Genomic DNA, 14,282 nt, shown 5'->3' on the forward strand with positions numbered 1-14,282 from the left:
ATTCACTTAAATGCCCTTTCTCAAATGCAGCAGTAAGAGAGATGTTTTGCTTCTACTTATGCATTATGTTAGGCAATCACAATCACTGTTGTGATTGTACTGTTTCTGGATATTCCTGTCACTGAGGTTGATTAACAGGCCTTTTTCCATTTTCAAGCTAAGACAACAAGCTTGTAATGGCACACTGCAAGATCAATGGAGAAGGTGGAACAAAGAAGCACTTATTCCATCAGCTAATGTGCCAAAATCAGGAGTTTCTTACTCTGTGCTTAATCAGAATCAACGCAAAAAGGGGAAAAAAAAGACTTTAGGTTATTTGCTGCCAGTTGTATTGCCCATTATTCAAGGGTCTGTTTTTTATGTTTTTTTTGATTGAAGAAGGAGCCAGAGCAGATGGATAATGCAAAGGAAGATGAAAGATGCTTAAAAAGTGATCTGACTTAACATCTGCTTGATGTTGCTCCGCAGAAGGGCTGCACATCTTTATCATCTCACTCGAGCAAACAGATTGCCCAACAAAGCACAAAAACTGCGCTGAAGCTCAACCCAGCCTGTTCTATTTTAAAGCTGTTTACTGCCACACTTGACTCTCAGGTATTTCTAGCTTCATTATCTACTTTGTGGATTAGCCGTGCTGTGGTTCAGGGGTCTCCTGACACAGCAGCAAGCCTGGCACACTGCAGCCTGCATGCAGAGTTCAGCTGTTCACACTGCAGGTGAGTAGCAACACGAGAGTATCTGGGACATCGCTGTCTCTGTGTTAGGTGTTCTTACACCCAATTCTAGATACACTTCTTTAATTACCCTTTTATGAAGGGGGGCGGATAGCCAGCTATCTTCGCCCACCTGGAGAACAGGGTTGACAACAAAAGGTGTATAGGGTGCAAGGCTAAGGTTTCCTATCCAGCTTGAGGTGAAAGCAAAGGAATTAATTAGAGAAACACAGTTCTCGCCCCAAATCTCTGTGTAATATAGGCTATTGGGAACCTGGGTGAATCTAACAAGGCAACAACCCACAGAGAAAGCATATTCATGCCACCTACTGCTTTTCAGTGTTGAACAGAACTGTTTTACAGCCCTACAGACTCCAAGGAACAAGGAAGACAACAAACCATAGCTCCTTGGACAAAAAAAAAGCAGCTCAACATCCCTAGCTCTTGGCTGTCTTGCTGCAAAAACTCTTGGAGCCCTCACGTTAGGTGTGCTTCTCTGCAACTGCTCTCAGACAAGCCAGGCAGCTTCAACATTAAATACAGCTGCCAGACCCCAAGATACCTATGGGGAACTCAAGATACAGTGCTGCAGCATCTGTCACCAATACTGCCCTCCGTGCCCATTTTGTCCTGCAAGCAGTATTTACCCTCCACCAGAAAGCAGATAACAAATTCCTGCAGAAGATCAGGGACAGGCTGATGAAGAGAAGAAATAAGAGATCAGATGTAAAAGACCGCAATCTGCAGAGCTTTTCTGACAGATAGGGCCTAGATTGGTCCCCAAATAGTTTAGAAAATCCACAAGCAAAACAAAAAGATGTCATTTATTGCCATTTGTCCGAAACAGCTTCAGAAGAAAAAAAGCACTAAAGCTATAGGTCAAAAAACCTCCACAAACAAGACAACTGAAGTGAACATACTCCCAAACAGCTGAACTGAATTTCATCACTATCAACAAATAGATGATAAATGAAGTCCCGATTTCTTAGGTCTGGCACCCAGAAAAAAATATTACCATACAAACCTTTTTTATAGGATGGTTTGCAACTTATGTTGGCCACGATAGACCAAAAATAGACCAGCCCTAATTGCTTTGCTAGAGTGTTGGGACTTTTACTTTTTTTTTTAAACTAGTGTATCTTGGGTTTTTTTCTGGAAACATCTCTGCAGACATCTCAGCGTTGGTCACCATTAATTAAAATGATGGTTCCTTCCAACTCATATTTCTACAAACCAGCTTCAGTTACCATTATTTGCAGCCACACACTGCAACAGCAAGGGCACTTGCAGCTTATTTATCAGCAAACCTGTATTCTGAGCAGCAGGTGCCTGTTGGCATGCTCCAACTTCTTCTGTCTGTTCTCAAGCTCCTTCGTGCGCTGCTGTTCTCTTTGCAGCTTACGGATGTAGTCCACCGAGGCTTTTAGAATCGTTCCCTTATTCCAGCGCATATCCCTTTGAAATCAATAAAAAAAGGAAGAGTTAAGGCTCTCAGGGAGGCTTTATTTTATAGTCATTACCTTCACATCAGTAGCTATGATTACACCTCACATATACATTAACACCTGGCTAATATTTATTCCAAGTTCATGCATACAGAAGGCATTCGAAATGCACTAGAGGGGGCCAGAGCACAGCTATTGCCAAGCAGGCTGCCCCAGCCCCGGCCCAGCCGAAGGCACAGAGCCCAGGCGCTGCCTTGCAGCCCCCCCAGGCTCCCCAAAGCCCCCCCGGGGCCAAGCCCCTGCCTTCTGCCCAGTTTGGGACCAGTTCTGCGCAAGAGCCACTGAAGACCTGGGGGCTCCTTTCGTTGCCTTATGGCAAGGCTGCAAGACAACGACAACGAAACCCCGCAAGACTCTTTCTCAAAACGTGGCATGGTTTGCTAGCTGGGTGATGCCCGATTTCGGCTGGGGAATTAAAAGGATCATATATGACCTGGTGCTTCTGTGGGAGAAAGACCTGAGGCTCTCTCTTTAGCTCCCAAGAAGCAGCAAGCAATAGCCCTCCTGGTGGCACTGTATGGCAGCTGTGTTACGGTAGGAAGAGAAGAGCCCAATACAGCAGCATATTCAAGTACTTTAAACCCTGGATAAAACACAAATGCCGCGTTGCAGCCTAGAGGTGACGGTTCTTCAGTCAGGCAGTTACATGGCTCCCATACTGCTTCTCCCACACTATTCCTCCCACACCCGCTTTAGAGAGAGAGGCTGCCTGCATCATCTTCTCCCCCACATCATCTTACTTTGTTTAAATTTTTTAAAAAAAGTTTACTGCAGACCATCAGACCAAAGTTCCACCTGTCCCGTAGGTTGATACTGCGCAATATTGTCTTGCTTGCCTTAGAGGAAGCTGAAGAGCCTCTCTGAAGAGTAGCTATAAGTTGCTCCATAAGCATCTGCCTTAAAATAATGGAAACTCTCCCCAACAGTGTCATGGGGCATTGATTCAGATTTAAGTGACGCTTTCAAGCTCCAGAGCAAGGGGGGGTCCTTGCTACTGAATCAGCATTAGGAAAGTGTTAAGACAAGTTAGTAGCAATAAAGTTACCTAAAAGAACTACTGGGAAATTACCAGAAACACTGGCGAATTATCAGTGAACAGTCACACAGCTATGTTCTTTATTTTGCTGCTTTTTTCTTGGTGGGAAGGGGAATATGATGGCTTCCCTGATGAACTGCCCTCCATTTTCACAGAAAGAGGGATTGGTTCTGTCTTGCCAGGCTATGACATCTAATAAATTAAAAGAATCATTTAGCAAGACAAGCAGCCAGGCAGCCAGCTAAGCAGCGAGACTAGACAAAGGTTTCACATCCTGACAACTCGACCTCTGGTAAGGCAGTCATTCCTAGCATCAACCCCAGCCCTGCCTGGTGCTGAGCTGCTGCACAATGGTACAGTAACTGTTTTGTGACAAAAATCAACAAATTAATGTAACTTCAGCAAGTTCCAAAAGGGAAAAAAATAACTCCCCTAAGCTTTTCTCCCCTAAGTTTTGTGGTTTTTTTTAAACACATCCCCCCCCAGTCTCCTTGGGCACATTATACTTACGGGTCATTTGACTTGGGTATCAAAGTGCCTAGTTCTTTTATACGGTCATTAATATTAAATCTTCTTCTTCGTTCAACTTCAGGAAAAACAACACAAATGTTACAAGTAATATTCACACTTAAATACAACATACAAAGTGTTTCACCAAAGATTTCTTTAAGCACCTTTAAAATGTTCATCTGAAGCTTAAAATCCAGTAACAGAGTAATTCATTTTGCTCTCCTACATATGGACACACTAAGACAGAAGTTCTGTCTATACTGTAAAAATGTGGCACTGTTGAAGTGGCAGAGTTAAACTGAGACACTAAAAACCAGGATGGCTGCATTAGCATAGGACTCAGCTGAGAAGCAAATGTTTTCCTAGGGAAAAGCATCACAGACAAATTCAGAGACAAAAACTTACATGCTCAAGGAAATCCCAAAGCAGGAAAAGGGACAAAATGTATAGGCTCTTTTTCAAAAATACTCTTCCAAATGCAACATTTTGAGGATGCAAAAGTTAAATACCAATTTTCCTGCATTAGCTTTTCATGCTATGAAAAAGGCTTCTGAATAGCTCAAGGCATGAAACAGTTCCTTTCTTCTAGTAATAAAAAGTATAGAAGGACAACTTAAGGATCCTTTAAGTCACAAGATGCTCATTATTTTAAAATGTTTTTTTCCCCCAACTTGGAAATAAGTGTTCCCTTCAAAACGAGGATTTTTAAAATTGCCACACTGAGCGGTGCACACTGATGTTTAAAGTCACAAATTGACCACATATCTAAGATTTTAGGTTAGGTTAACAAAGGGAAAAGAAAAAAAAAGGCAAAATTGTGCAAGGTGGATTTGTTAAAAGCAGCTGTATCAAATGTTGTTCCCAGTAATTCCACTGATAACAACCACCTGTTCACTTGGTTTATTAAAAAAAGCATTTAAAATTCAATAGTAGATTTAAGCATACATTTCACAAGAATTCAAGATATTTCATCTATGGGCATAACATAATGAACTGGTACTATATACTACATGCAGTGTCTTGTTCAGATTTAAAACAGCAGCATTCAAATGTTTAATGTGTAAAATCATTACTAGAATTGGTGCAAAATGCGAAGAACCAAAACTTACTCAAGTTGTGATTGTCTTTCTTTTGCCTCTCCTTAGCCAATGCTCTTGCTTCTGACTCTGTAGGAAAAATACATGCTGTGCATGTGAATGAAGTAATTAGAATTCAAGCAATTCAAACACAACATTTCAGTCTGTGAAACATTTGCGCAGGAAGTCTGATTGATATTTGTCAAAGCAATTATTACACTCCTTCCAAGGGGTGAGAAGGGCCTGTACAGTAAGCTGTGATTGCCAAAACACAACGCTGGTGTTGAACTTCACTCCTGCACCTGCAGAGCACTTCTACCCACACTTCCCATACTGACTTCCATGACGAGAACGTTTCCCACAGAGGCCCTGACTCAGCAAGGTATTTGAGGACAACAAACTGCTGAAATCCAACATACCTTCTCCTACGTTTACGTACAGCCGGCACGCTTACGTACCACACAGAAGCTGAACCAGAGGAGCAGCATGCTTATTGCATTGCTACCTGCACAGGATGTGAAGCAGCCAGGAGTCAGAGGCTCTGCTCACTGGAATTAAGGCTACATCCTTCTGTGGCACGTGCATGCACATCACCACAAGACACAAGACGTAACTTAAGCGACCTATTAAAAATACTGTATTTTCCAGTTACACTAACTGTTCTTATTCTATGAAAAAAAGATGAAAAATTCAACACCTTTATTAGCAATAATGTTAGAAAACAATGGTCCTTGCTTCAGGAAAAGCAAAAAGAAAAGTAATGATAACCATGCTGCACACTAATTGTCTCCCCAATTCAGAAGTGCTCTTAACCTTGCTCCACATGTTTATTATCAGACTTCAGCACACAATAGTACAGGCAAAAGCATAATTAAATTTGTTATTTTCAGTTCTCATTTGATCTTACATTTCTCAAGCAATTCTAAGTATTTTCATCTTTGCTCTATGTGTTTTAATTTTTTAAAAAGGTGAGGTCATTAATCCTTGCCCTGTTGCATTTAAATCTCAAAACCACCAAGCATTTAGTTTCACAGTTAAGTCAGTGAGGAGGAATGAGTGTATGATCTATTATCACACATTCCATTACAGAAACAAAACCCCTCACTGACTCCAACAAGTTTCTTTCCTGTATTATTTTATTGTTAAAGAACATGGATTATGTCCCACACAATTCAAAATAACAGCTGATAAGGGTTTCCCTTGGAGTACTGGAAGCTTACTGCTTCATTGCTTAGAATACAGAGCTATCCAAACATTATACGCAGTATAACAAGACATATCCTTTTCTGTGCTAGGCTCCCAAAGGATCCCCCCAAAAGTGCGAAAGATCGTTGCATGTCTTAATGAAATTTGGGCTTACTCTGACATTGCCTTATGAAGCAGATATGAGGTTTGAAAGGCCAAAACTGATAGAAACTGCACTCCTGGGTGAGCAGGATTCCCATTAAATGCTTCAGTAACTACAGCTGAGAACTCACAACCATCATCAAGATCAGACACTGGGGATAACAGATTTGATTGGGGGGGGCAGTGTTCTTCATCATTTTGATATTTATACAGCAAGATGAAGAAAAGTTTCTGACAGATGCTAGCTTTAAATATCGCAAGCTCTCTCCAGCCTAGCTCGAACAGCAAAATCAGGAAGTGGAGAACCAAAAGACTCCTACCTGCAATAACACGCCAATTTTAAAATCACTGGCTGTCGGAAAGCACCATCAATAGCGCTTTCTGCACAAAGGCTTGGCCAAATCAGTGTCTAAGTGACACTGTTAAATTTGAGTTTAATTTCTAAACATCTCCTAAATAAAATATAATCTGCTAGCATATATTTTGAACAGAAAAAGCACTCACCTGATTTTTTTTCTCTGTACAGGTGAATATAACATATAGACATTTAACTTAGTTCAGGTCTACTCTGATGTACTGAGGACTTCCATAAGACCACTTCACTCACTTATTTCCCCTGTCTTTCTGCCTTCTTTGCCTGAAGTCTTACACAACCATCTGCAGTGAATCCACCAGCCTGGGCATGGTCGGGCATCTGACAAGTTGGATGTTTAGTTTGCAGTCTACAGCCAGCTTTACCTATCTATAACTGGGGCACTGAAACTGTCTGTAACGCAGGACTTTGAGTAGTTCTCATCCCCTCCCACCCTCCTCTTAACATAGTTCCATCACTGTACAAGCTTTTCTTTTTCTAGCAGCCACAATTCATTGTGCAGTTTCTGTGTCTTCATTTGGTGCTGAACTCAAATTTTGTGCAGTCATCTAAATGCAAATATCCACCAGCTCAGAGATGTGGCATTTCCTCCTGAGAAGCTGACTCCTGGGCTATTAAAACTGCTCTACTTAAACTAATTCTTGCCCAGAACCTGCTTTGCAACTGAGTCAGCCTGGGAGTTTTCACAACATAAACCCAGAAAGACGACAGACAAGAAACTATGCCTCTACCATACTGCATACAGTATGACTCCCTGTTGGGCTTAAGAACAGCCATTTCTGGGTATTAAGATGATTTTGTCATCGGTTCTAGAATGGATCTCCATTTGTTCATCCTGCGGACAAGCTTGCCTTGTTTACCGTAACCTACCTGTGGTTATATCCTTTCAAGTGAAGCGAAACAGCAAAAATAAAACATGCTTGAGAATACAAAACTTACTTCTTCCTTGAAACTATTTAGCTTCTGTACACATGTGCTTGAGAAAAAGAGGCTTTTAATGTCCCCCTTCCCTCCCCCTGCCTCTGATGGCTTATTCAGAGCACTGCTGGAGGACCTGACAGGACAAGAAATATACAGGACGCTTCATTTTCATCTTAATTAAAGACATCCATATTCTCTGAGTGCCTAATTTTACATTTTATAGGATCTAGGTGTCCAGATTTCATATTACAACAGGCTATTTGTTCATTACTGCCCTCCCCTAGTAGAGTAAAGCCTCAACATGTAGCATTCCTCGACATGAATCCCACAGAGACTCCAGATCTGAAGTTTGGTATTGATAGAGCAAACAAGAAGCCCAAACTAGAAAACAGCTCTGCAAGAGACGCGTGGAAGTTTCCTGTGACACAATGCTTTCAATGTGCAGATTTGACTATAACAACTAGGGACTTTACCGTAACTTGTCACAGTGAACACACATACCCACACAACTGCATTACAGGCTAATACATCTGCTAAAAAATGGTCCGCAAAGCAAAAAGTAACTATTCATCCATACATTCTTTCTCGTAACAGAAATTATACCCGGTATCACCTATTCAGGTGAAACAAATTATAAAATTGTATTATTGCTCCAAGGTGGTATTTTAGACATATTTACCTGTGAGCTCCCTTTTTATATTAGGAAGATTAGCTGGACATGAGTTGCTGATGTTTAGTCCTGGAGGAGGCATGCTTTGGTTGCCATAAAGGTCAATCAAATTGCCAGACACAGGCAACTGGAAAAGATAAACAAGGAAAAGGATCATTTGGTTTGTCCTTATGAAAGGCTTTGTGCAGAAGAACAGAGTTAGGATCTGCTAAGAAATCTGTGCTCTTTTCCATGTGCAAACAGAGCATGCAAGAAGGTCAGCAAAAGTCACAGATATGCACAGGCCTGAGGAATAAAACACCTACATTGGGAAAATTCTGTTTTCTCTCCTCAAGAATACGCAGGCAGAGAATATGCAGAAGAGGTAACATGCTGACAATATTGCAGTATTGTTGCTCCTTGGTTTTCAGTGAAACTATTACATCTGTACCCCCATCGCTTCTCTTACTCAAAACATCTGAAAGAGCCTACTGAACTCTCATGGAGGAAGCCCCTCTTTTTTCAGGAATACGTGAGTGAAAGTACTTCGCAAGTTGTCACATGGCTGAGGAAGAACACTGTATTAATCAATTGCATTTTTCATGTGATTTGAAAGCTACCTACACAGAAAACATTTAAGTTTCCTTTAACTTGGTTTTCGCCTTATGTAACAAGAACACGCATCAGTAGGAGGAAGATTATTTTTACATTAAGTTTCCTCAATTACTTGTTCATTCTGCTATTCTTATTTAGGTATGTTTAAGAAAGGAGATCTATAGAGAAATAGGATAGTATTCCAACAAGACTTATCAAAGATACCCCTTTAAATTGAAACATATTTAAAGAAGTCTACATTTACCCCGAGTGGATTATTTTACCCATCTCTTTTTTGTTTTCAAACTAGGTTTTGAAAAAGACAGGTACAAACCACTTTGATATCTTATCTGACTGGCAATACTTCTTATCATTGCTGCAAAGAAAACCAATCCCCCCAAGACACTGATCCTGCAGTGATTAGAGTAAGTATTAACTTTACACCCATGTAATTAATGCTGCTGAAAACAATGGAGTGAGTCACAGCCTGGACTACTGAACTCCTACTGATGGTCCTTGCCGGACTGAGACCTAAGAAAATTTCTCCGTCTGGAGCTACCATAAGAAGCCAAGTTGATACGCATCCATTAAAGTACCACCAGCTAGAAGCCGTGCTGATACTTGTCTTGAACAGACAGTGGCCAACAACAAAAACAAAGTCGCCTGACTCAATCTTCAAGTGACAGAGGAAAAATATAACTGAATTCTCACCAAGATTCAGTCTTACAATTCCTCACCCTCCCCTTAGCTCCTGACTGCGATATAAAAATGAAAAAAAAAAGAAGAAAAAAAAAAAGGAACGTCTATAATAAAGCTAAGGTCACAGCTGTCCATCACAGACTATGGTCCCAGTTGTGACCTACCCGCATTAATGTCGGGGTGACCACTCGCTCTCACTGCTCTACAAGGCTGACCCTTGTATCTTTTGGCCCCTCAAATGTATCCATGACATAGGCACAGCAATAGCGTCATACGCCCTTCTGACTTGGATGTGCTTTTTCTATTCATGCTCCTATGCACAGGGAGAGCACAAAGACCTTGTTTGTAGCCCAGGGACTTGAAGTTCAAAACCAGACATGTGAAATCTAATTAGGAATTTTGGGGCAGGAGGAGGGAAATACATTTTTTTCAGAAATCTAGAAACTAGCATCTCAAAGCCTGCGTACAGCAGCTAGGTTATAATGAAACATGGGAGAACAGTTAAAGTCACCAAGCTGCTTGCCTTACTGCAAGATGGACCTGGCTTGTTCAATAAGTTTGTGATATTTTTTTTACCCCCCCCCCCCCCCAGGTGTAAAGACGTGTCAGATTTTCTGTGTAAATAAACAGGACCTGTGTAAGCAATCACCACAAAAGGGGACAGTAACACAGGCAGCGGCTGCTGAACATGCACACTGAAGTCCTGCAGAACTTGCAAGCACCAGAGGAACCCAACTAAGAGCTGTGCAACATCCAAAGCACAAGCACTGCTGATGCAGCATTAGCTAAACAAAGGAAGATGAAGGGAGAAATCTGCACAGCTGCTAAACTTTGCAGGTTTGCATGTGCACATGAATGCTTATCAAGGAAATTTGTATTAAAGGTCGATGCCAACAGCCTCAGTTTAAATCAGTGATCCATAAGCAAAGAGACTGATTGGCTTCTTTCTTTGACTACTTTTCCCAGCAAGCTGAACTCCACAGGTCAAACCTTCAGTTTTAACTTTTTACTATGAGTGTGACTACATGTATGGTCCACACTCACACTCAGTATGAGCCTCTGAGAAGCCTCTTCTCCAGAATGGCTGCAAGTCACATCTTTGGGACTAACTTTATACGATTCACTTCAAATGAAAAATATGAAGTGCATACAACACTTCAGCTCATCTCACATGGCTAAAATACCTGCAGTTAAAGATAAGTTAAAATTGAGGCACATCCTCTGTTCACAATTATATTCCAGGTCCCAGAGGGATAAAATAGTTGACTTGTAAGGTAAGACCAATAATCATTAGTGCAGAGTTTAGGGAACTGCAAAGGGGAGGAGACCCCTATATGCTGAGGGCATTGGTTTGAGATGGACAAGTCAGCAGTGCTGTGAGCACACAAAAGCAGCCACTAGGCTGAAAAGGGTCAAAAAAACCCCAAACCAAAACCAGAAGGGGCTTATGATGGACACAATGCAGCAACACCTAGGCATCTAATTCAAATGCTTCCTGTTGGAAGAAACTAGGAAGAATTAAACATCGTTTGCAAACATTTCAGCTCTAATCTACTAAGATAGTCAAGCCTTTCATGCCTTTCCCCAAGTACAAAGAGATGGGAAAACGTTCAAAACTCCCACAGCCATTTCATTGGGAAGATGGAGTCTCAAAACTTTGAGAAAGACATGGAATTTTCTGGCGCTGAGGCTCCTTCCCTGTCTTCTTCAAAGTCTAGCATGTTTCCAGCCTAAACATGTTTTCCTTAAGGCTTTCTTAGCTACTTCTGGCTAAGAAGAAATTTAAACACAGCGTCAGTCAGATCATCCACCTTTACTCTCCTAAAAAGTAAATGCAGGAAGAGTGGCTTATGGCAGGCTTAGCTTGTTATCTCGATTGAAATAGCATGGTCTAAAATGCCTTCATTTGTAAGATTTCATATTTCTAGGCCTTGGCTTCACAAGGTGCACAAATTTCAGCCTTCCTATCACTTTGCATCCACTTTTTTTTTCCTTTTTTTTTTTTTAAATAACTGCTTTTATAGAACAGAAATATCAAATATGGTTATTATTTCTGCAGATTCATCATAGTGTACATTCAGGGGAGTCTGAAGCTTTCCTTTCTCCTCCACTACTCCAACAAAACAAGCACCCACATTCAGGTCATTGAGGCTCTGTATAAAATCACTGAGACATCAGCTGGGTGATCAACAATGCTGCTTCTAAGGTATCAGTACGCACTGGAATGGATTCTGCTCCCCAGCTCATGCAGCCTGCAATGTATTATTGTGTTGTTCCCTCACCTACAAGCACACACTCAGCAACAGTCCCTGAAATAAGACTCCTCTCTACTTCTGGAGTTTAACTTCCACAGGAAAGTCACATTTAGAAGTGGAGCTGCACGTACTCACATGGCTTTCCATGTCAGCCTCTTGCTAGAATTGATTACTTGGATGAATTAGCTGACATCTCAACTTAGCATACAAGAGTCTTTACACAGTACCTAGCAATTCAATTACTAGGTCATATCTATGGAGAAAACCCTCTTGGCAAACTAGTGACCATTTTGTGATACTTTTCACCACAGAAGCAAAGCCAGTTAACTTGTGACCCAATACCAAAGTTTACAAACACTTCCAGGAGCAGTTGATTGCAATGAGCCCTTTTCAATTAAGAGGTACTTGGAAACTTCCCTTAGCTCCCTCTACACAGAAATCTCTGCTTTTGCTTATCAATTAAGTACTGTTACCAAATGTAACAAACTGGTCCTTTTGTTCTTTGTTGGTTATGGAACAATAGCAGCCTTTGTCATAGTCTCAGCACAGCTATTTATAGGTTGCGTCTCTTTAGAGACCATTTCCTCTCTTGATTTCTTCCACCCCTACTTAGCTCAGTCTACAGACATTAATTCCTTATTAGTAAAATGTTGTGTGTTTTAAGAGCTAAATTGTGTTCCAAAAGAAACCTGTTTGTTACACCAAGTTAATGTTTTCCCCTAAACCAACTGTTGGGAAACATGGTTCAATTTCCATCTCTTCAGGACTGGTACGAGGTTAATTCAGAGACTGAAACATGCTTTTTGTCTCCAGCAATTTAAATGTATTAGTAACGAAGTCTTTATTTCTTTATGTTACAGACTTCATCACATACAGTGGGCAATTTTTGAAATTTCATGGCAAATGTGGATCAGGCAGTCTTTACAAGGCTTAGTGTCACGCAGAAAGCAGGAGGGATACAGACTACCCTAAATATTGACCATATGGACTCCTTGCACCAGAAGAGTGCAGAGTACCATTATGTCCTTGCCTGGAAACAAAGAGCCACTGCTGGGGTACCTGTGAAATAAGAGAGGAAGAAAAGTACAAAGAAATCCAAGTCCTCTCTAATTTAATGGGTCCCAATCCAATGGAACTTCAGAGAAAGGACTCCAGAAGAACCAGATGCCTCAACTGAAGGGAAAAAAAAAAAAAAAAAGAGAGAGTAACTATCTTGAAAACTATCTTTTTCACAGGTTTTTAAGTTCTCCTCTCTAATCTCTCCAATTCCAGGGCAGATGCACTTTTGAAGTCATCTTACATTAAAGGAAAATTTATTTTTTCTGGTAGGACTCTGCAGTTATTTCTCAGTCTACTCAAAGGGCACTATTTAGCAAGGGATGCTGGTGGGCCGTTTCCTGCGGCATGCACCACGTCTCCAAGAGGGCTGTGGGAATCTGTGGGAGCGTCGGACTAGGTTAACACGACATCAGACGAGTACTGTCAGCAAATGTAAACCTATGCTACAAAATTGATGCTATGTGGTAAGCTGTAAATTTTGGCACTAGATAAAAAAAGAAACAGACGCCAGCCCTGGCAGACATCTACTCAGCCAGATCTAACAGCACTTAAGCCTAAGGCAAAAAATTCACTGGAGCTACCCTCCACAAAAGATCAAAATAAGATTATGCCAGAAGTACGATTATATTAATGCTCGCAGCAATGCGAACCAGCAACCAGAAACAGCAACTCGGAGGTAACCTGCTCCTTCCCTCACTCACTGACTTTCGCACCTCTGTGTTTTTGTCTTTTGTCACAGGCTTCCTATGTCCCCTTCTCCCGTTCAGTTTTTAAGCTTCTTTATTCCTTCCCCTTTTGTTTGTTTTGAAGGTTGTTTTTTTAATTATTTTTTTTCTCCCCCTAAATTTTGTAACATCTTTGCTGTCATCTAGCCAGGGCCTTCTCTCCATTTGAAATCAGGTTAAGCTAAAGCTATGATGTTAGAGCTAACAGATAAACTAGAGTGTCTCTGGATAGGGATGCTAACATGTGCTTAAGCATGGCGTACAATTTCTTACTTGAACGTGGTAAGATACAGGAACCTGGGGTGCCGAGGTTTCTTCTAGGCTTTCCACAGCCAAGTATAATGACAATGGCGATTTTAAATATGAAGGGGTATGAGCTCACTCTGGTTAGCCTAGTTCACTCCTCTGTTACAATCCTCTCACAGACTAACCTGACTTTGAAATAAGAAAAGCAAAATTGTCCCTTGTACTGCCTCGACCTGATTCCAGCTTGTGTTTTTAAACTCACATTTTTCATTGCAACTGTCTACCTTCAGCTCTTCAAAGAAAAACTAATTACACTTTATGGGACAATACAGTAACTACTGAATTGTTTGGAAAAAAACGCATGCTACAGTTTTGCATTCTCTCAAGGAAAGAGAATTAGACTTAACAGGGAAACCAGAAGGAAAGGACCATTGTACCGTATTTGCCATTTGCAGGGCTGGGTCCATCAAGCCAAGGATTTCTTCATTGTAACTTGACTCCAGACTAATTATGTCATCGATCACATCATCCATCTGCAGCAGAAAAGGTAGACAAAGAAAAACGAAGCAGTTAC

The 14,282-nt window shown here is 41.1% G+C and overlaps 1 protein-coding gene across 8 annotated transcripts in view; it reads right to left on the bottom strand.

Moving 5' to 3' along the window:
• Window positions 1–14,282, bottom strand: part of MITF (microphthalmia-associated transcription factor) — a 99,062-nt gene that overhangs the window by 3,283 nt on the left and 81,497 nt on the right. For 4 of the 8 annotated variants that reach the window (XM_010570644.1, XM_010570662.1, XM_010570636.1 and 1 more), the window contains 5 exons: window positions 14,146–14,241; window positions 8,161–8,278; window positions 4,874–4,948; window positions 3,765–3,840; window positions 2,021–2,168 (listed from right to left, as the gene is read on the bottom strand). In XM_010570644.1, coding sequence (XP_010568946.1) covers window positions 2,021–2,168; window positions 3,765–3,840; window positions 4,874–4,948; window positions 8,161–8,278; window positions 14,146–14,241 — 513 coding nt within the window. The remainder of the gene's footprint in view (window positions 1–2,020; window positions 2,169–3,764; window positions 3,841–4,873; window positions 4,949–8,160; window positions 8,279–14,145; window positions 14,242–14,282) is intronic. The other 4 variants (XM_010570670.1, XM_010570652.1, XM_010570691.1 and 1 more) reach the window with 1 other exon arrangement.

Source organism: Haliaeetus leucocephalus, unplaced genomic scaffold (genome assembly GCF_000737465.1).
Source record: "Haliaeetus leucocephalus isolate CR32 unplaced genomic scaffold, Haliaeetus_leucocephalus-4.0 Scaffold2, whole genome shotgun sequence".
NCBI classification, from domain to species: domain Eukaryota; kingdom Metazoa; phylum Chordata; class Aves; order Accipitriformes; family Accipitridae; genus Haliaeetus; species Haliaeetus leucocephalus.